This window comes from Cervus elaphus, chromosome 20, assembly GCF_910594005.1.
Source record: "Cervus elaphus chromosome 20, mCerEla1.1, whole genome shotgun sequence".
NCBI lineage: Eukaryota > Metazoa > Chordata > Mammalia > Artiodactyla > Cervidae > Cervus > Cervus elaphus.
In genome coordinates this window covers 51601813-51622250 of record NC_057834.1, presented here as the reverse complement: position 1 = coordinate 51622250, position 20438 = coordinate 51601813, and the positions used below count along the sequence as shown (strand labels likewise).

General features: G+C 44.5%; 1 protein-coding gene and 1 long non-coding RNA gene across 3 annotated transcripts in view; one reads left to right on the top strand and one right to left on the bottom strand.

Moving 5' to 3' along the window:
- Positions 1-20438, bottom strand: part of CASQ2 (calsequestrin 2) — a 73706-nt gene that overhangs the window by 37081 nt on the left and 16187 nt on the right. The window contains exons 2-4 of the mRNA XM_043877496.1: positions 6956-7040; positions 3834-3934; positions 2124-2235 (exon numbers count right to left, since the gene is read on the bottom strand). Of these exons, the coding sequence (XP_043733431.1) occupies positions 2124-2235; positions 3834-3934; positions 6956-7040 (298 nt within the window). The remainder of the gene's footprint in view (positions 1-2123; positions 2236-3833; positions 3935-6955; positions 7041-20438) is intronic.
- The window catches only part of LOC122677455, a 46789-nt gene that overhangs the window by 10602 nt on the left and 15749 nt on the right, over positions 1-20438 (top strand). The window lies entirely within an intron of this gene.

Here is a 20438-nt window from a genome sequence, read left to right as displayed (position 1 = left end):
GTTCATCAATCAAAGAAAAAAAAAATGAATGTTTTCCTGTCATTTGCCACCATCTACATGTGCCAGCAAAGTCTCTGGTCAAGACTGACTATCCAGAATTTGAAAAGATCATTTAAAACCTTGATCAGGAACTGTATATTGCTATTTCAACCATAAAACCTAATATCAAAAGCTGTATTCTTAGAACCAAGCACAAGATTTTCATTCAAAATCTATAAATATTTTACTTGGAAGTTTTATACAATGTAATATTTGATATCTTTCCTATTATTTTGTAATTATTATATTAAGAAAGTGAAAAAACTTTCTTTTTGTAAACCCAAATAAATCTCTTCCAATTTACCCCTACGTGCCTTACAAGCATGGTCACGTTTCGTGTGTGCCCTGACCTGACACAGCTGTGAAGTCTTCAAAGTACAGCCCAGTGGTTCACTGTTTGAGCCTTGAAGTCAGCCGTCTGGGGCTGTCTGGGATGTAAATCTTGGCTCTACCATCATTACTAGCTGTTTGATACTGGGTGAGTTCACTCAACCTTTCTGTCCCTTTATATCCTCATCATTAAAATGCTGATAATAATGGTAGCTACCTTACAGGCTAGCTGTGAGAAGGAAACTAAGGCATCTACAGAAAACTCCTAGCATAGGCCCTGGAATATGATATACATTAGTTGAATGGAGCAATTATTGTTATTCATTTAGGGTTGGGGAAGGTAGACAGTGGAAGATGTGCTTTTCTCTCTCTCTCTTTGTGGCCACAGTGTGCAGCCTGTGGGATCTTAGCACCCTGGCCAGGAATCAAACCCAGGCCCTTGGCTGTGAAAGCATGGAGTTGTAACCACTGGGTCATCAGGGAAACTCCAGAAGATGTCCTTTTTATCCCAATCCTCCCAGCCTCTATGCTGTCCTGAGCTTAATGGAGGAAGAGAGAGAAACAGGATGGGAATGGATAGAAACAATTGAGGGGGTCAGGGAAGGCAGAAAAGGATTAAGAAAAATGAAAGGAAGAGAAGAAAGTAGAAGGGGGTAGGAGGAGAACCCAGAGTAGCCAGCCTCTATATAGGAATGTGAAAATTGAAATAAAGTCACCTAAAGAACTTGGTTGAAAGTTCTTAGCTAGCCTCCTTCCCATCAAAGCACCCTTAAGGAGGGTGAATCTCTATTCACCTTTTATGTAGCAAATTAGAAGAGAGTTGAGTCATAAGAGAGAGAAAATAGGTGGGTTGTTGATGAGGTGACTAAGGATGCCAGTTGGCAGATGGAATACAGAAATGGCTTTACAAAGAATTTCAAAACATTTTGGAGATTCCAGAAATAGTCATAAGCAGCCCTTATTTGCACCCTCCCATGTACTAATGCTACCCAATTCTCTTTCATGATTACCATTCCTACTAGCACTGTCTCTCTCTCCACAGCTCAAACACAAGAAAAAGCCTTAACTCATAGGACCCTTGCTGCCAAAGCGCTTTAAAAAACGTCCTCAAGTAGTTGGCCTTCCTGGTTCCTTCTCTTCCTGTCTCTTCCTGGTTCCCACTCGCTACCCCAGTCACCTCTGTGTAGGTTGTCGTGATGCTCCAATATGTTCCTCTGCCCACCTAAAACCTGGCCACAAAGCTTTCAAAGGGAATATACCCAAGGGTGTGGCCATGCTGTTGCAGGCAGCCTTGGTGGTCAGTGGGGGTTGACCAGCAATTTCCCACATTGTGCTACAGCTGCCAAGCTGATCCCTACCCAGATTTTCCTCAAATGCTGTCCAAGTGACTGAGAAGCTCTCTAGCTGCTGACCACGGGAGCTGCCAATGTCAGGGAGACAGTCCTTTCTGCCCCATGTTGGGGGAGAATCCTGCCGGTTGATGGGCAGGTGGAGAAAGTGGAGGAAGGGCTTTTCTCTCATCTGTCTAAGACTGACGAGCCCCCTTCAAGGTCAGAGAACACAGCCCAACCTCAGCATCCTTTCAGCTCCCCCACCTGTTTTGCATAAGTTCTGCTCATTTGTCCCATTGCGCAGGGTGGAAGGAAGAGTCTCCCTCTGTGTGCTGATGGCTCATCTTCTTTCTGGGTAATCTAACACATCTTGTTGGGAAAGGAGCCTTTAGACTGACAGGCTCGGGTGGACAGACAACTTACGTTCTGATTCCTCACTCTTGAAAAAGCCGATGAGTTTGATGTGGTCCTCAATGCGCTCAAAGGCTTGGACTTCCAGTTTGCTATTGATGATCTCCACTGGGTCTTCAATGAGCTGGAATGCCACACAAACAACACAAAAGATGTTCAAATAAAAGAACTGTTCCTGCCCAGTAGGCGAGTCAGGCGCATGTGTAGAGTGTTTTGGGGGGAAGTTGTGAACTTAGTCTGAGTTCTTCAGGATCCATTTCACTTTTTCCAGTGAGGTGAAATTGTGTCCTTTCTTAGAGGAACTGGCCTTAACTCATGGAGTAGGCTGACTGGTCTAGGAGCAACCTCATTTCTCTTTCCAGCTATTGATTCAGGAATGGCATGTGACTCAATTCTGGCCAATGAACCTCCAGAGTAGATCAGCTTGAAGGCCTGGGGAAAGTTCTACTTTTCTTTTAAGAGAGCAATGGAGGCCAGATTCTTTTCCTGTCTCATGGGATATGAATGAAGAAATGTGAGGTATCAGCTCCTGCCACTGGACCTCTTTAAAAATTTATTTTTAATTGGAGGATAATTGTGTTACCATGTTGTGTTGGTTTCTGCCATACAACAACACGTATCAGCCATAAGTATACATATGTCCCCTCTGTCTTGAACCTCCCTCTCACCTCCCATCCCATCCCACCCCTCTAGGTTGTCAGAAAACTTGAGAACAGTCAGCTTGAGGACAAAGCCAACACAATTACCTGATTTACAGAAAGAAACGGAGTTAGAGCCCTGATTTGGTCAAGTCTAAAATCTGCCTCCGCCTGGTCTTCCGTTTGTCAGTGATGTTGCTCATTATTTAAGGTACTTGCGTCTAAAAGCCCACTCCTAGCTGACAGAGCCAGGGCAGGGCCATGTGGGCCCAGAGTTGTTCTGTTGCCTCCCTCAGCTTTCTTTAGGGCTTGCCAGCATGGGTCAGTGAGATGAGAGTCTATGGGCACTGTTTTATAGGAGGTAACCTTCGGCTTACTTCTGACCCTCTCAGAATTTTTGAGGCAGTTGGGAAAAGGCAGTAGGCCACTGTGTTCTAGCTGGTAGATAAGGAGTCACCAGTATGGATGGCCTTTATCTGCACAGGCACCTGTGTTCAAAAGTACTTGACTTCACAGCTGCTATTGAAAGTGTGAGTTTAGCTATGGAAGAAATATCTGTATAGTGTCTATTCCTCTATTGGCCTGAGCACGTGGATCCCAGGGTGTTGTCCGTCCATGGCTGAGAGCGAATGTGGTATTGGAGGGCTCCTCAGCCCTGCTTCTCTTTATCCTGTCTGAGGGTCACTCAGCAGGTTATTACTCCTCTCCCTCCTCCATCTTCCACTGACCATCCTCCTCTCTTCCTTACACCCCACTTCAGAAGCCCTAGAACAAAGCCAAGGGGATTCTGGGGATGTTTGTGTATACTTGCTCAGAGAGGTAACATCCTACTGCTACAAAGTCCTGATTTGTGACCCTCTGGTCACTAATAAAACAGTTTCTGAAGTGATTTATGGGCCAGCTGCTGAGTAGACATAAATATTGTCATGATGTAGGCATGCTTTAGTTTTTTCTTGAGGCTTGAGAAATCTTTCTTAGACCAGGTCAGGTTATCTACCTTTTCTGTTGTTACTTTGGGGTCTTACGTCCCCCTGTATTTGAACCCAAACAGCACCATGCAAGGTCACTGGGCACAGAAGCTTACGTCCAAGAGAAACTCCACCAAGACGTCAGCCGCAAACTCGCCATCAAACTCAATTGTGCGATCACCCTTAAGAATATACAGGCTTCCTTCTTCAACAAAACCTAAAAGAAACAAAGAGTTCCCAAAATAAAATCATCCTGATGAACGAAGAGTCATCCTGTTGGCCAGGATCTGTCTCAGGTTTCCTGGGTGACATGGGGTCAGGCTCCATGGAACTAGCATTAACCCTAAGATTGGTTCCCTTGCAACCACACCTCGGAAGGGTTCCCAAAGTGGAAGCTCAAAATGAAATAGTCAAGAACCAACAATTCCACCTGGACTTTAGCTTAAAAGAAAAACCTCATCACCACTCTGCCACTGCTTTAATTTTCCAAAAACTGTTGCTGACTCCATCCTTCTTATCAGAAAGTTTTCACACCGACTGCCCATCTGGCTCTGTAGCCTGGCATGAAGCCCTTCCACAGCCCAGTGCCAGCCCTGTCCTCTGCATTCGCCCTTGGGTGGCCTGTGCTCCCTTGAGAACTTCACTTTTCAGCCCTGTGCATCTCCCCGGGCTTTTTGTCCAAGAGCTGAGGTGAAGGGGACAGAAAGGAAAAGCCATAGTGCATGATTCTCTGTACAGTTGTTCTCCTTGGGCCTGGAGTGACCTTTCCCACTACACCAACACCACTGTCACTCATCCTGGTCATCTCCTCTGGGTCTTAGCTTACGACCCATTTTTCAAGAGAGAGCTTCTCCAATCTCCCTTGCCATTATGGATCTGCTCCCAGCTCCATGTACAGGTACTCACTACAACAGCCATCCCTCTAGAAGGGTAGGGCTGTTGTCCCCTTGGGACCCCAGCACCTTGCTTGGAGTCTGGACCCCTTGGGCATCCCATAAAAGTCTGCAGTCAGAGCAAACGCCTTGCTTGCCTATTGTAGCTGAATTGTGCACATCTTTTCCCAGTCTGCTGATAAGGCTGCAGGAGCAGGTTCTGCATCTTCTTTCCCACCCTCCTCGCTCTGCGTGTGATGTCTCCTGCCCTCCTCCCTCTTAGCTGTGTACTTTCACAAATGCTCACTCGAGAACTGTGTTTCCCCCCCGCCCCAGGAATGCTAAATAGCTGAGGCTGGCACTTGGTCCAACTGCATGGCATCCTTAATTCCTTAGATTAATTGTTTTCAAACTCTCAATTAGCTGGAGGATGCTCTCTCCAGATGAACTCTTCTGCAGAATCTCTAGGGGAAGGGAGGCTGGCCCACTGCCCACCATGTCCCAGGGCACTTCTGAAGAAGCCCTAGCATGCTGCGGAGCTCCATGTGTAAATCTAAAGGAGGAGTGTGCCAGGTATCCCTGAGGTGGGTAGTGACTGATCACAGAGGGTGCATGGTGAACCTCAGGCAGTGTCCTGCTGTTGGACTTTTCTCTGAGCCTGACACCAGTTAGGAGATTGTTGCATTAGTTCAGAGACCAAACTCTGGCAAACAGAAATGGGGATGGAGTTCAAGGAGCAGGTTTACAAGATACAATTGTCCTGTAAACTCCAAGGATTGAATGATCAGAAAGAACCTGCCCCGTGTCATTTACAAGTTCATTTAGACGTTTGAAACCCCATCACATCCTCCACTGGGAGAATATCCATCAGTTCATTCTTATGAATGCTTGCCGAGCTTGTGCTCCCTAAATTTCTAGATTGCTAGAACACTAGTGTTTTCCTCTAACTATATTTACTAGAGATTCTCCCAAATTCTCATTGAAAGAGTGGGAAGAGGGAAGACTAGGGAATCAAGAGGCACTGGACTGAATTCATCAACTCACTTTTGACAAGGTAAAGAGTTGAATATGCTTTGCTCCCCTGCACAAGGGGAAAAAATTCTTAACTTGTCTCCAGGGAAGGAGATACTCCAGGCATTCTTAATAATGCATTATCACTTATAGTCATGAGTCTGCCTTGTATCTAACCTAAATGTTGTCTCCTGCAATTTAAATCTTTTTTAAAAAAACTGGTCTTGAAAACAAAATAGGAAGCAGTTGTTTGAAATTCTCTAAGATAATGAACTTTCATGTATATCTAAAGGTGTTTACTGAACCACCGCTAATCTTTTTCTTTATTCTGTGATTACTACTCCCAATCCAATTAACCTTTCTTTAAAGGTCCTGTTTTATAACCTCCTGCTCTCTTATACTAACCATCCTTCACTGGTGATGCAGAAAAAGTGAAATGGTCAGTACAGGTGTGGGGTGTTTGCAAACCAAGGAGTAACCTGTATTCTCTCTCCTTGGGATTAGAAGTGTAAGAATCTTAAAGTCCACTCGCACTTAACCATGACATATTGACACAAGAGATTACAACTTGCACTGTGTAGTCATTTAACCATACCTCCTCCAAATCCTCCCTTTCATCCTTGGTGACAGTGCCCAGCTGGGGTTTGGCCTTCAATATAGAAACAACTGGGACCCTAGAGTCACTGCTATTAATGATATCCTTTATTGGCTGCTTCAGCTAAGAGGTCAGGAAATAATAGGTGATGGAAGAGGAGATTTCATCTCCCTCAAAGAGATCACTGTGTCAGTGAGGTTAGCCCCCCTCCCCTTTTTTAAAATTAATGTATAGTTGATGTACAATGTTGTGTGAGTTTCAGATGTACATGTATGTTTCAGTTATACATACAAGTATTTTTCAGATTCTTTTCGCATATAGGTTATTACAAAACATTGAGTATAGTTTCCTGTGCTATCAGTAGCTCCTTGTTGTTTATGTAGTGTATACATGTTACTCATGAATTCCTAAGTTATGTTCCCCCATCCTCTGCCAAGAAGCCAGCCTTTTAACCTTTTCTAAGAGCTGGAAATAAAGGTTTGAACCATTAGTGTCCATTTTTCCATGAAGATACCCTCTTTCTTGTACTGATCCAAAGATATATTAAATGTCTAATGTGAAATCATTGAATTCAGGCCTGTATTTACTTTTTGTGAGACTCTTCTAAGCTAAGACTAAGCTGCACAGGATCATTTTATATTTATTTAAAAACAGTCTGGTTATCATGCAAGAAAAAAAATGACTGTACCTTTTTTTTTTTTTCCGCAAGACACATTTTTTTCTTCGTGATATATCTAAAAAAAAAAAAAATCACACTTACCTAATTTCTTGGCAAGCTTGGCTTCTTTCTTGGCATCCACCATCACAAAGCCTATATCTTTATGTTCCAGGACCTGGGCCACAAGCTGAAGGGAAAGAGAAGTAGGACAGTAAGTGAGTCAAGGGCAGCAAGACTGTAGAAAATACCATGGGACACTATTTTGATATGTTGACAAGAAGATTTCTCTCCATACTTCCTGTTACTCTGTAACCAATTAAAGAAGCAATGTAGAGATTCTATATTTACACCCTCAGGAGAAGGATGATTCAGCAGAATTCTGAGAACCAAGGAGAGAAAAATGTGAGGACCAGATCTCAGATTTGGAAGACCATATCCATTGTTGCATATGCTTTTTTGCCCTCAGGGTAGATAAAATTTGAATTGGGAGAGAGCAGAATCAGAAAGGAAACAAAAAGAACTCAGTACCAACAGATTCCTACTAAGGTGCCTGGAGCTTGGCAGGGTCACAAGAGATGCCAGATAGGCTGAGGGACCTTAGAATAAAGGAGACCTGTGTCCCCAATATCCAAGATGGTCTTCAAATCCCTCTACCCCATGGACTTGAGGAGTAGGAATGTCCGTTGAGGGTATCTGGTAAAACCACCTGAGATGACCCCTGAAGTTTTCCTGCTTTCAGCTGAGAGGAAGAACTAGCAGAGTACCTGGGTGGATTCATAGCCTCAAAGGGGAAGAGGAGGCAACAGTGTCAGCTGGACAGATGGGTGGACTGGGTGGACACCAGCTACCTGCCGATACCACGCATGAGCCTGGCATCATGTTAAGCTCCCTGAAACTTAGACATGAGGAAGCAGCGCTCAGTCGCTCAGTCATATCTGACTCGTTGCAACTCTGTGGACTGACTATAGCCCACCAGGCTCCTCTGTCCATAGGATTCTCCAGGCAAGAATACTGGAGTGGGTTGCCATTTCCTCCTCCAGAGTTAGAGAGACCCTCAGTTGACTGAGATCTAATTCCTGCCATCTGGCTGAATGGAGGCTTAAAATAGAATAGAGTGGGGAAGCTCCCAGAAAGATCATGAAATATTAATATTACATTTCTTTATTTAAAATTTTAAAAAAAGATAATTGCAGATTAATATGCAGTTGTAAGAAATAGTACAGAGAGATCACTCATACATTTTACCCAATTTGCCCCCAAAGTAACATCTTGCAAAATTATAATACAATATCAAAACTGGATATTGGTATTTATATAGTAAAGATACAGAAGACTTCCATAACAATGAGCAGCCTTCATGTTGTCCTTTTATAGTCACATCCACTTGGTTCCACCGTCATTCCCTCCCTAACCTTGGCAACTGCTTGGCTCCCTAACCACAACCTTGGCATCACCAAGTCAATGGACGTGAGTTTGAGCAAACTCTAGGAGATAGTGAAGGATGGGGAAGCCTGGTGTGCTACAGTCCATGGGGTCACAAAGAGTCGGACGTGACTTAGTGACTGAACAACATGTTCCCATTTTCTGTAATCTTTTCAAGAGTGTTATATAAGTTGAATCATAAAATATGCAACATTTGAGGTTTTTTGTTTTTTTACTCATATTTCTCTGGAGATTCATCCAGATTCTTGCGTGTATTAATAAATCATTCTTTTGTATAACTGGGCAGTATTTCCATATTATTGAGGTACCACAGTTTCTTCAATTATTCGTCAACTGGAGAACATCTGGCCTATTTCAAGTTTTGGGCTATTAGGAGTAAAGCCGCTGGAAACATTTATATACAGGTTTTTGTGTGAAGGTTAGTCTTAATGTTTTTAGGAAAAAATACTCAGGAGTGCAATTGCTGGGTTGTATCATAATTGCATGTTTAATTTTTAAAGAAACTGCTGTTTGAGTGGCTATTCGGGCTGCTGCTAAGTCGCTTCAGTCGTGTCCGACTCTGTGCGACCCCATAGATGGTAGCCCACCAGGCTCCCCCATCCCTGGGATTCTCAAGGCAAGAACACTGGAGTGGGTTGCCATTTCCTTCTCCAGTGCATGAAAGTGAAAAGTGAAAGTGAAGCCGCTCAGTTGTGTCTGACTCTTAGTGACCCCTTGGACTGCAGCCTACCAGGCTCCTCCATCCATGGGCTTTTCCAGGCAAGAGTACTGGAGTGTGTTGCCATTGCCTTCTCCCAATAGCAACGTAGGGATGAGGAATCTAGTTCTTCTGCATCTTTGCCAAAATTTGGTGTTGTCACTTTTTAAAATAAAAAAGTGACATCTAAAATAAGATGTGTAGTGATATCTCATTATGGTTTTAATGCATTTCCTTAATGGCTAATGATGATGAATACTTTTAGATGTACTTACAATCAGTATGCTCTCTTCTATGAAATACCTGTTCATGTCTTTTGTCTATTTTCCAAATAGATTATTTTTGATAGCTGAGTTTTGAGAGCTTTTTAAATATTAGTCCCCCAGAGAGGGAAATGGCAACCCACTTCAGTATCCTTGCCTGGAAAGTTCCATGGACGATGGAGCCTGGCAGGCTATAATCCACGAGGTCGCAAAGAATTGGACATGACTGAGTGACTTCACTCACTTTTGTTGGATGCGTGGTGTACAAATATTTTTTCCACCCTGAAGCTTATCTTTTCATCCTCCTAATAGGTCTTTCTAACAATAAAAGTTCTTGATTTTAATGAAGTCATATTTATCAGTTTTCCCATTTATGGATTACACTTTTGGTGTTAAGTCTAAGAACTGTTTGCCTAATCCTGTATCTTGAAATTTTTTTCTAATTTTTTCCTAAAAGTTTTATTATTTTCTTTTGTTGTTGTTTCCCGTGGCTTGAGGGGTCTTAGTTCCCTAGACAGGGATTGAACCTGGACCATGGCAGTGAAAGCACTGAGACCTGACCACTAGACTGCCAGGGATCTCCCTAGAAGTTTTGGAATTTTAATTTTACGTGTAAGTCCATGATCTGTTTTAAGGGTTTTGTGTGTGTGTGTGTGTGTGTGTATTTTTAACCAATGGTGTCCAGCTGTTCCAGCACCATTTGTTGAAAGGGCTATCTCCTGCTGTAACTTCTCTATTTGACTGTTCATTCTTCCCTTCTTGACCTCCTATGCTCTCTGTTCTCTTTCTTCCTCTCTAGCTCCTAATCACTCCTTTCATCTAAGGCCAAGGATACTGGGCAGAAGCACAGAGAGCTGCTCTGTGCAGTCCCTCTGGTGACTGGAGGTGGAGGGGCAGGTAACAAATGATGCCTCCACCCCACGGACAGATTTCTCTTCTTTCTTGAATTTTGGCTGAGACTAGGGAAGGCTTAGGATGAAAGATATCATCAGTGTTTATATTATGACTCATCTTGAGCGTCCCTGTAATGCTTAAACAGGCCTGTCTTTCTGCGAAGTCACTTGGCTTTAATCTATTGCATTCAGTTTATTGGACAAGATCATTTTTGAGTTTTCTGGTGTTCAGTGCAAGCTACTTTGTCCTGTTTAGTGCTGTCAATACGTTAACTGAAATTCTCCCTTTCTATAATTAAAAATTAATGATGATGAGACCTGATAGCTTTGTGATATTAGACAGTTTCCCTGTTCCTAAAGTGTGAGCCTCTAACAGTGGTTCTTAAACCTAGAGCACTGGGTGAAATGGGGCTTCCTGGCCTTCCCTCCAGAAAGTAGAGAATAGAGCTGGGGTGGAGCTCAGGAAAAAATATTTTCATAAACCACACCACCACACCCCATGATTCTGACACAGCAGATCCTGTACCACATTCTGGAAAACACTGCTATAAATGGTTGTCAGTTCATCCAAAAGTGATGTGGCGTGGTGTTTTCCAACTGTGACCCACGGGCCATGCTCAGCCCTGTTGGTTGCTTCATCCTAAGTGTAGGAGAGAAATATTATTAATAGTAAGAGGTTTCAGGATTAACTCTGAGAATTACAGAGAATTTAATTCCAACCTCTCCTAGGCATACACCACCACATTTTATTGGTTTTTAAGTCTATGCCAAGTGTGCCTGGCCTAGGCTTGTAAAGCATGACATTCTCATTACCTTATAGATATTGATATATGACAATTGAAGATATATGAGTGGAAGGTGCTATCGCAGATAAACTCAGTTCTGTTTTTTTATGGTTTTCTGCTTAAGCCACAGCCATTACTGTTCTAGGCACAGATGGAGAGACAGACGCTGGCAGTCACAGATGGGTCAGGAACCCGTGCTGGCTAAGACCTGTCCACCTTCTCCTTGGCACCCTTTGCACAATCCGTGAGGTGTCCTGTCACTCTCGCCTCCCACCCTGATTAGGCCCAAAGCCTGCCCACTTGAGCTCTGTCATCACCTCCATCAGCCCTAGCAAGCACCCTTCTTGGGCCTGAGCCAGGGGTGGCCAAGGGTGGCAGCCACCCAAGAGAGAGCCATGAGGCTGGGCTGGGGGAGAAAGGGTGCAGTGAGACACTGGGGCCTTCTGGGCTGACTCCTGACACGACCGTTCTGCCCAGGATCAAGAGCCCCTGCTGAGCTGATGGGACAGGCCAGACATTGTCCGCCTCTCCCACTTAGCTTAATCTCCACCATTGCTCCGGTCTTATATCTCCAGCTCATATTTTCCATTCTCCATTCTTCCATAGCCCAGTCTCACTGAGCTCTCTCAGGTTGCTGCCAGCCTGGCCTTGGCTGCAAAGCCCAGCTCCAGACTCATCTTTGACTTCAGTCTCCTTTCTGTGAATTCCAATAGCCCATTATAGGGACACAGCACTCTGGCATTTATTTTGCAGTCATTCAGTTCAATTTAGTTCAGTTCAGTCACTCAGTCGTGTCCGACTCTCTGCGACCCCATGAATCGCAGCACGCCAGGCCTCCCTGTCCATCACCAACTCCTGGAGTTTACTCAAACTCATGCCCATCAAGTCGGTGATGCCATCCAGCCATCTCATCCTCTGTCGTCCCCTTCTCCTCCTGCCCCCAATCCCTCCCAGCATCAGGGTCTTTTCCAATGAGTCAACTCTTCGCATGAGATGGCCAAAGTATTGGAGTTTCAGCTTCAGCATCAGTCCTTCCAATGAACACCCAGGACTGATCTCCTTTAGGATGGACTGGTTGGATCTCCTTGCAGTCCAAGGGACTCTCAAGAGTCTTCTCTTAGAGTTCTAAATTGTGCATCTTTCCTCCCTAAGGAAGAAAACGCTGATTCTGTGCTTCTTTTGTATCTCATATAGCTCCCTAGAGACACTCAGCATACTTTGGATGAATGGACTGGCCCAGGTACTTCATAAGTTTAAGAGATTTTTGAGCCAAAAGGAGAAGAGGAAATTGTCACCAATTACAGGGATGCTTCCCTCATAGCTCAGCTGGTAAAGAATCTGCCTGCAATGTGGGAGACCTGGGTTTGATCCCTGGCTTGAGAAGATCCCCTGGAGAAGGGAAAGGCTACCCACTCCAATATTCTGGCCTGGAGAATTCCATGGACTGTATAGTCCATGGGGTCACAAAGAGTTGGACACGACTGAGTGACTTCCACTTTCACTTCACTTCACTTCACAGTGATTAAATTTACAACCACCAGGAGGAGAAAAGATAGAGTCAATGTGTCTCCCAAATTTCCAAAAAAACAGAATGCTGTTTGCAGATTAGACTCCAGTTGTCTTGTGTTGACTTCTGGCTCTGTCTGTTTTGTTGATTGGTTGGTTGGTTACTTCTCAAATGGTCTTGCCACCTGTCCATCCTAGAGGATGAAGTTGTCTCTTATCAGTTGGTATGTGTAGCCGCTGGGCATGGGTGCAGTTCTAGAAACATTGATTTGTTTGACCATTGCTGATTCTTTTGAGTACAGAAACAACTGTATATAAAAAAATCATATTAAATAATATGCATGTCTGCAGGAAAATTGTGGATATTTATAGTATGTCTTTTTTAAATTTTGCATCATATAGGTATTTATTATACTATTGTTACCTCTGTAATGATGTGGTTGAAGTAGATCTCATCTTTAAATGAATAATGACCCAGAGATAATATATCCTAGTGGTTAAGAGTATACAGCTTGGCATCAGAGACCTGGACTCCTGACTTGGTCCTTGCTATGATTTTGCTGTAAAGTATAGGGAGTACCAATATGTGTTTCATAAGGCTGTTCTGAAGAAGAGTAAATGAGATGATGCATGTAAATGTCTTGACACAGTTTTTGGCATCAGTAAGTGCTTAATCCACGTCCCAGGTCAGGGGCGGTGGCCGAGAGGAGCAGCCCAACCTCCAAGGAGCGGCTGCTGCGTGGGCGCAGGAGGGCCGAGAGGAGCTACTCCACGTTCAAGGTCAGGAGGGGCGGCCCTGAGGAGATAGACACCCCTCGTCCAAGGTAAGGAGCAGCGGCTGCGCCTTGCTGGAGCAGCTGTGAAGAAATACCCTATGTCCAAGGCAAGAGAACCCAAGTAAGACAGTAGGTGTTACGAGAGGGCATCAAAGGGCAGACACACTAAAACCATAATCACAGAAAACTAGCCAATCTGATCACAAGACCACAGTCCTGTCTAACTCAATGAAACTAAGCCATGCCGTGTGGGGCCACCCAAGATGGTCGGGTCATGGTGGAGAGGTCTGACAGAATGTGGTCCACTGGAGAAGGGAATGGCAAACCACTTCAGTATTCTTGCCTTGAGAACCCCATGAACAGTATGAAAAGGCAAAATGATAGGATACTGAAAGAGGAACTCTCCAGGTCAGTAGGTGCCCAATATGCTACTGGAGATCAATGGAGAAATAACTCCAGAAAGTATAAAGGGATGGCACCAAAGCAAAAACAATACCCAACTGTGGATGTGACTGGTGATAGAAGCAAGGTCTGATGCTATAAAGAGCAATATTGCATAGGAACCTGGAATGTTAGGTCCATGAATCAAGGCAAATTGGAAGTGGACAAACAGGAGATGCCAAGAGTGAATGTTGACATTTTAGGAATCAGCGAACTTAAATGGACTGGAATGGGTGAATTTAACTCAGGTGACCATTATATCTACTACTGTGGGCAGGAATCCCTTAGAAGAAATGGAGCAGCCATCATGGTCAACAAAGGAGTCTGAAATGCAGTACTTGGATGCAAATCAAAAATGACAGAATGATCTCTGTTCGTTTCCAAGGCAAGCCATTCAATATCACGGTAATCCAAGTCTATGCCTCAACCAGTAATGCTGAAGAAGCTGAAGTTGAATGGTTCTATGAAGACCTACAAGACCTTTTAGAACTAACACCCAAAAAAGATGTCCTTTTCATTATAGGGGACTGGAATGCAAAAGTAGGAAGTCAAGAAACACCTGGAGTAACAGGCAAATTTGGCCTTGGAATACGGAATGCAGCAGGGCAAAGGCTAATAGAGTTTTGCCAAGAGAATGCACTGGTCATAGCAAACACCCTCTTCCAACAACACAAGAGAAGACACTACACATGGACATCACCAGATGGTCAACGCTGAAATCAGATTGATTATATTCTTTGCAGCCAAAGAAGGAGAAGCGCTATACAGTCAGCAAAAACAAGACCAGGAGCTGACTATGGCTCAGATCATGAACTCCTTATTGCCAAATTCAGACTTAAATTGAAGAAAGTAGGGAAAACCACTAGACCATTCAGGTATGACCTAAATCAAATCCCTTATGACTGTACAGTGGAAGTAAGAAATAGATTTAAGGGAGTAGATCTGATAGAGTGCCTGATGAACTTTGGACGGAGGTTAGTGACATTGTACAGGAGACAGGGATCAAGACCATCCCCGTGGTAAAGTAATGCAAAAAGGCAAAATGGTTGTCTGAAGAGGCCTTACAAATAGCTGTGAAAAGAAGAGAAATGAAAAGCAAAGCAGAAAAGGAAAGATATTTCCATTTGAATGCAGAATTCCAAAGAATAGCAAGGAGAGATAAGAAAGCCTTCCTCAGCGATCAGTGCAAAGAAATAGAGGAAAATAACAGAATGGGAAAGAGCAGAGATCTCTTCAAGAAAATTAGAGATACCAAGGGAACATTTCATGCAAAGATGGGTTTGATAAAGGACAGAAATGGTATGGACCTAACAGAAGCCAAATATATTAAGAAGAGGTGGCAAGAATACACAGAAGAACTGTACAAAAAAGATCTTCACAATCCAGATAATCACGATGGTGTGATCACTCACCTAGAGTCAGACATCCTGGAATGTGAAGTCAAGTGGGCCTTAGAAAGCATCACTACAAACAAAGCTAGTGGAGGTGATGGAATTCCAGTTGAGCTATTCCAAATCCTGAAAGATGATGCTATTAAAGTGCTGCACTCAATATGCCAGCAAATTTGGAAAACTCAGCAGTGGTCACAAGACTGGAAAAGGTCAGTTTTCATTCCAATCCCAAAGAAAGGCAATTCCAAAGAATGCTTAAACTACCGCACAATTGCACTCATCTCACACGCTAGCAAGTGATGCTCAAAATTCTCCAAGCCAGGCTTCAGCAATATGTGAACCGTGAACTTCCAGATGTTCAAGCTGGTTTTAGAAAAGGCAGAGGAACCAGAGATCAAATTGCCAACATCTGCTGGATCATCGAAAAAGCAAGAGAGCTCCAGAAATACATCTATTTCTGCTTTATTGACTATGCCAAAGGCTTCAACTGTGTGGATTGCAATAAACTGTGGAAAATTCTGAAAGAGATGGGAATACCAGACCACCTGACCTGCCTCTTGAGAAACCTATATGCAGGTCAAGAAGCAATGGTTAGAACTGGACATGGAACAACAGACTGGTTCCAAATAGGAAAAGGAGAATGTCAAGGCTGTATGTTGTCACCACGCTTATTTAACTTATATGCAGAGTACATCATGAGAAATGCTGGCTGGAAGAAGCACAAGCTGGAATCAAGATTGCCGGGAGAAATATCAATAACCTCACATATGCAGATGACACCACCCTTATGGCAGAAAGTGAAGAGGAACAAAAAAGCCTCTTGATGAAAGTGAAAGAGGAGAGTGAAAAAGTTGACTTAAAGCTCAACATTCAGAAAACGAAGATCATGGCATCTGGTCTGATCACTTCATGGGAAATAGATGGGAAAACAGTGGAAACAGTGTCAGACTTTATTTTTGGGGGGCTCCAAAATCACTGCAGATGGTAATTGCAGTCATGAAATTAAAAGACACTTACTCCTTGGAAGGAAAGTTATGACCAACCTAGATAGCATATTAAAAAGCAGAGACATTACTTTGCCAACAAAAGTCCATCTAGTCAAGACTATGGTTTTTCCAGTGGTCATGTATGGATGTGAGAGTTGGACTGTGAGGAAAGCTGAGTGCTGAAAAATTGATGCTTTTGAACTATGGTGTTGGAGAAGACTCTTGAGAGTCCCTTGGACTGCAAGGAGATCCAACCAGTCCATCCTAAAGGAGATCAGTCTTGGGTGTTCATTGGAAGGACTGATGCTGAAGCTGAAACTCCAATACTTTGGCCACCTCATGCGAAGAGTTGACTCATTGGAAAAGACCCTGATGCTGGGAGGGATTGTGGGCAGGAGGAGAAGGGGATGACAGAGGATGAGATGGCTGGATGGCATCACCAACTTGATGGACACGGGTTTGGGTAGACTCTGGGAGTTGGTGATGGACAGGGAGGCCTGGCGTGCTGCGATTCATGGGGTTGCAGAGAGTCGGACACGACTGAGCGACTGAACTCTACTGAAGTGCTTAATAAATGTTATATTTTCTTCTTACTATGATGACAGCTTGAAAGGGTCAGCTGAAACGTGTGCCAATTAAGAAATACCAAAGCCTAATGTATGGTGATGGCAAGAAGACAATAATTATTAATTGAGGACCTACTATGATCAAGGTTCCATGCGAAACAAAAGTGTAAGACACATTCAAGTCAAGGAGTTTGTGATGTTATTAGGGAGGAAGCTAATGAAAAACTAGCTGATAGGAATAATTGTAATATATAGCGGAGCTATATGTAACCTTGTTCTGTATTTTCCAAGTCTCCTATAAATATGTTATTGTACTTTCATAAGTGTTAAAAATAAAAATTAAAACAAAAAAAAATTAGCTGACAGATGTTGAAGAACTAAGACAGAAAATAAGGGCTATGGAGCCAGAGCAAGAGAGTTCATGGGCAGGGAGGTCAATCATACAGAGATTTGAAAGTGATGCAGAGGAATATGGATTTAATCTCCAAAAATCCCTAACATGACCACGAAGGCCCTACACAGTTTGGCCCAGCTGCCTCTCCAGCCTCATTTGGGGCCATTCTGCCTCTTATTAACACATCATTTTCGGTTCCTCAAAACTGCAGATTCTTTCCCGGATCAAGAAGTCTTTGCCCGGGATACCTCGTTCAGCTATGCTCCCAAGTCCCAGGGTCAGGCATGGACTGCAGCTGCCTGTGGGGATGCCTTGATCTATTTACACAAAGACACTCAACATGCTCCTCTACTGTGTGTGCTCTTTCCTCTTTCTAGAAGATCCTTCCCTCAACTCCTATTTCTCCTTGAAGTCTACGCATTAATGTCAGTAGCTCAAAGGGCATTTCCTGACTCCCTGGTGCTCTTTCTGAACTGGGTCTGAACTGGGTGCTCTTTCTACCCTTGTCCATCAGGCTTTGCATTCACACTCCTTTCTCAGTTTGTATCAATAAGTACACGTTTACTGTATGATCATTTGTCTGTCAACCATCTGTGTGTGAGCCTGTGAGCTCCATGTCCCTGCCTGTTTTTCTCTATGTACTATCTCCAGCACCCAGTATAGAACCTGAGGAGAGGAGAGTTAAAAACAAAACAAAAACATTAGTTTGTTAAATAAATAAATGGAAGAAAGAAGGGAGGCTAGCTAGACCTTGAGAGGGGAGGTGTGTCTGAATAGGCAGAGGAGAGCTGCATGGACATCTGAGGAAGAAAAACATGGCACAAGTGTTTTTGAAGGTTTGGAGGGGCAAATGCACAGGGTGAGTGAAAGGGAAGAGGCCTCTGTTCTCAGATAGAGGGCTTCTCAGGGGAGCTGGAAGGAGTAGCGTGCTCAAGGCATGTTAGAGAAAGAGCGTGAAGGACTTTGAACATTAGGACCGGCAGTTCTGATGTGGAAGACGCTTGAGTAGAAGAACAGTATGGTTAATTTGAATTTGGGGAGGGTTGATCTGAAGGCATAGACCAGACAGATAGGAAAGTGGAAGGGAAGGCGACCAGTCGGGAGGCTGCTGCTAAAGTCTCAGTGGGAGATGTCAGTTCTCCAGCGAAGGCAGCAGATGAACCAGCCTGTGAAATGAAGTTAGAGGCTGAGAATCAGTCAGGCTGGTAACCATTTTATGGTTTTGGAGAATTGGGGAAGGTGGGGGGAACCAAGGAGAGGAGGAGGCCAGACGATTCCAAGGTCTCCAGCCAGGGAACAGAGTGGAGGACAGAGATGTCAGGAGGGCACACCAGAATCACGAACGAGCTTCTCAGCTTGGCTTTAGGTGCAATGAGTTCATGGCCGTGGAAATCCAGGCGTAGTTGGAGGTGCCAACCTGGAGTGTGGGGGAGAGGTTTCAAAGGACCTCTGCAAGTGAGAGGTGAAGGTATAAGGAGAGTATATGAGAAAACCACCGGGTCAAGGACTGGCTGCCTTGAAGGAGGTGAGAAAAGGAGGCTGCTTGGAGGCAGAGAGGTGAGTGGGAGAAGCAGGAGGACAAGGAACGCAGTGCCAGGACTCCATAGTCATAAGAAGCTCGAGAACAAGCAGGTGGTCAGATCAAGTGTTACAGAGAGTCCCGGAGATGGGCCCACCATTGAGGTCTCTCTTTTCAGGATGGTAAGTCACGGGTGACCTTTAGAGAGGAGCTGGGCCAGAAGCCAAAGCGCTGAGAGCGAGGCTGATGAGTGGGTGGCAGGGTCGCAGTAGAGCAGGTGTAGATCACTTGCTCAAGAAGTTTGCTTGAGCAAAGGGACACGATCCCTTTGGCCTCAGACGACAGGCATGTGAGGTGGCCTGTCTGTCTATGTGTGTCCCTCCGAGTCCAGTCCCTTTGTAGGACATCTCAGCCCTGATCCAGGGACCAACAGGAACAAAGTTCCGTTTCTCAAGAATTGTCCTCCTGGACAATTTCTGCTGGAGGAGAAAGACTAATTTGCTTCATTGTCAGAAGAAGGTGGGGTAGCAGAGACAAGGGGCTGCTTACCTACAGAAGGGAGCTGAAGGGGCTCACTTTCTGCATGGTCAAGAATCTGAAAAAAAATCAAGGTCTGAGAAGTATGGGGGAAAATGTCACAGATCTTCGCTCCAAGTGAGTGTCCCTCAGGCCAGCCATTAAAAGTACCCTGGCGGCAACCCTGCTCTCTCCATGTAAGCCAAGAGCCAAGTGGCTCTTCTCACCCACCATCCCTGATACCATCTGGCCACATGTCAAGCAACTCCACTACTGTGCGTCCTCCCCTGAAACTGGAGAGCTGACTAGAGTTTATCTCTAGTAATCTCCTGTCACTTTCCACCACCCTCGGATGAGGCCTGGGCTATGTATAGCTGGGGGCTTGGCATGTGATGTGTCCATGCAGGAGGCAGCGAGGGAGGAGGACCACTATTTTATGAGATGAACACTGGGGCCTTTTGGGGCTGGACCTGGTGGCTTCTAAAAGAGCCTTGAGGGAAAGTGGCGGGGGGGGGGGGTGGTGGTGGTGTTGATTGTTTTTATTGGCACTTTTGAACTATCACCTTTGTCAGAGCCAAGGAAAAGACCCAAAGGTCACTGCTGTGTGTTCATTCCACTCCACCACATTGAGAAGCAGTATTTAACAACAATAAAAATAACATCTATCAAGTGTTCACTGTACACCAGATACTGCTCCAACACCTCATATGAGTGATCTCATTGAATCTTCACAAAACTCACATGAAACATAAGTTCAAGATGAGGAAACAGAGGCACAGAAAGGCTAACCAACTTGCCCAGAGCCACACAGCGCTCAAGTGATCTGGGATTCCAGCCATGACACTCTGGCTCCGGGGCCCAAGCTTGCATTGACTACATTCTGCTCCCTTCACGTGGGCCTCAGAGGGACCTGGGCCCCAATCCTGGCTCTGCCGCTTATCAGCTGTGAGACTCTGGGCTGGTCACAACTTCTCTGATCTCAATTTTCTAATCTGAAAGGATGAGATCTGATTCTTGCAGGAGTACTATGTATTTAAGTGCTCATGAATGTTTGTTCCCTAGAAACTCACTGCAGGGCAACCCCATTACACTAAGCTAGTAGTTCTAGAACCTGAGCCTGTATCAGTATTACCTGGGGGAAGGCTTGTAAGAACACAGCTTGCTGTGTCCACCCTGGAATTCCCCACTCAGGAGGCCTGGGAGGGGCCCCATGAATTTGCACGTCTGACAGGGTCCAGGAGACACCCATGCTGCGGGTCCCAAGTTCACATACTGAGAACCACTGTTCTACTGCAGTCTCTAACACACAAGTACAATCTCCCTGGGTAGCATTTGTGACGTCCAAAACGACTGATTAAGGGAGGCTATTCCTGAGCCAGGTTTCTGTTTTTTTCATACTAAAAATATTA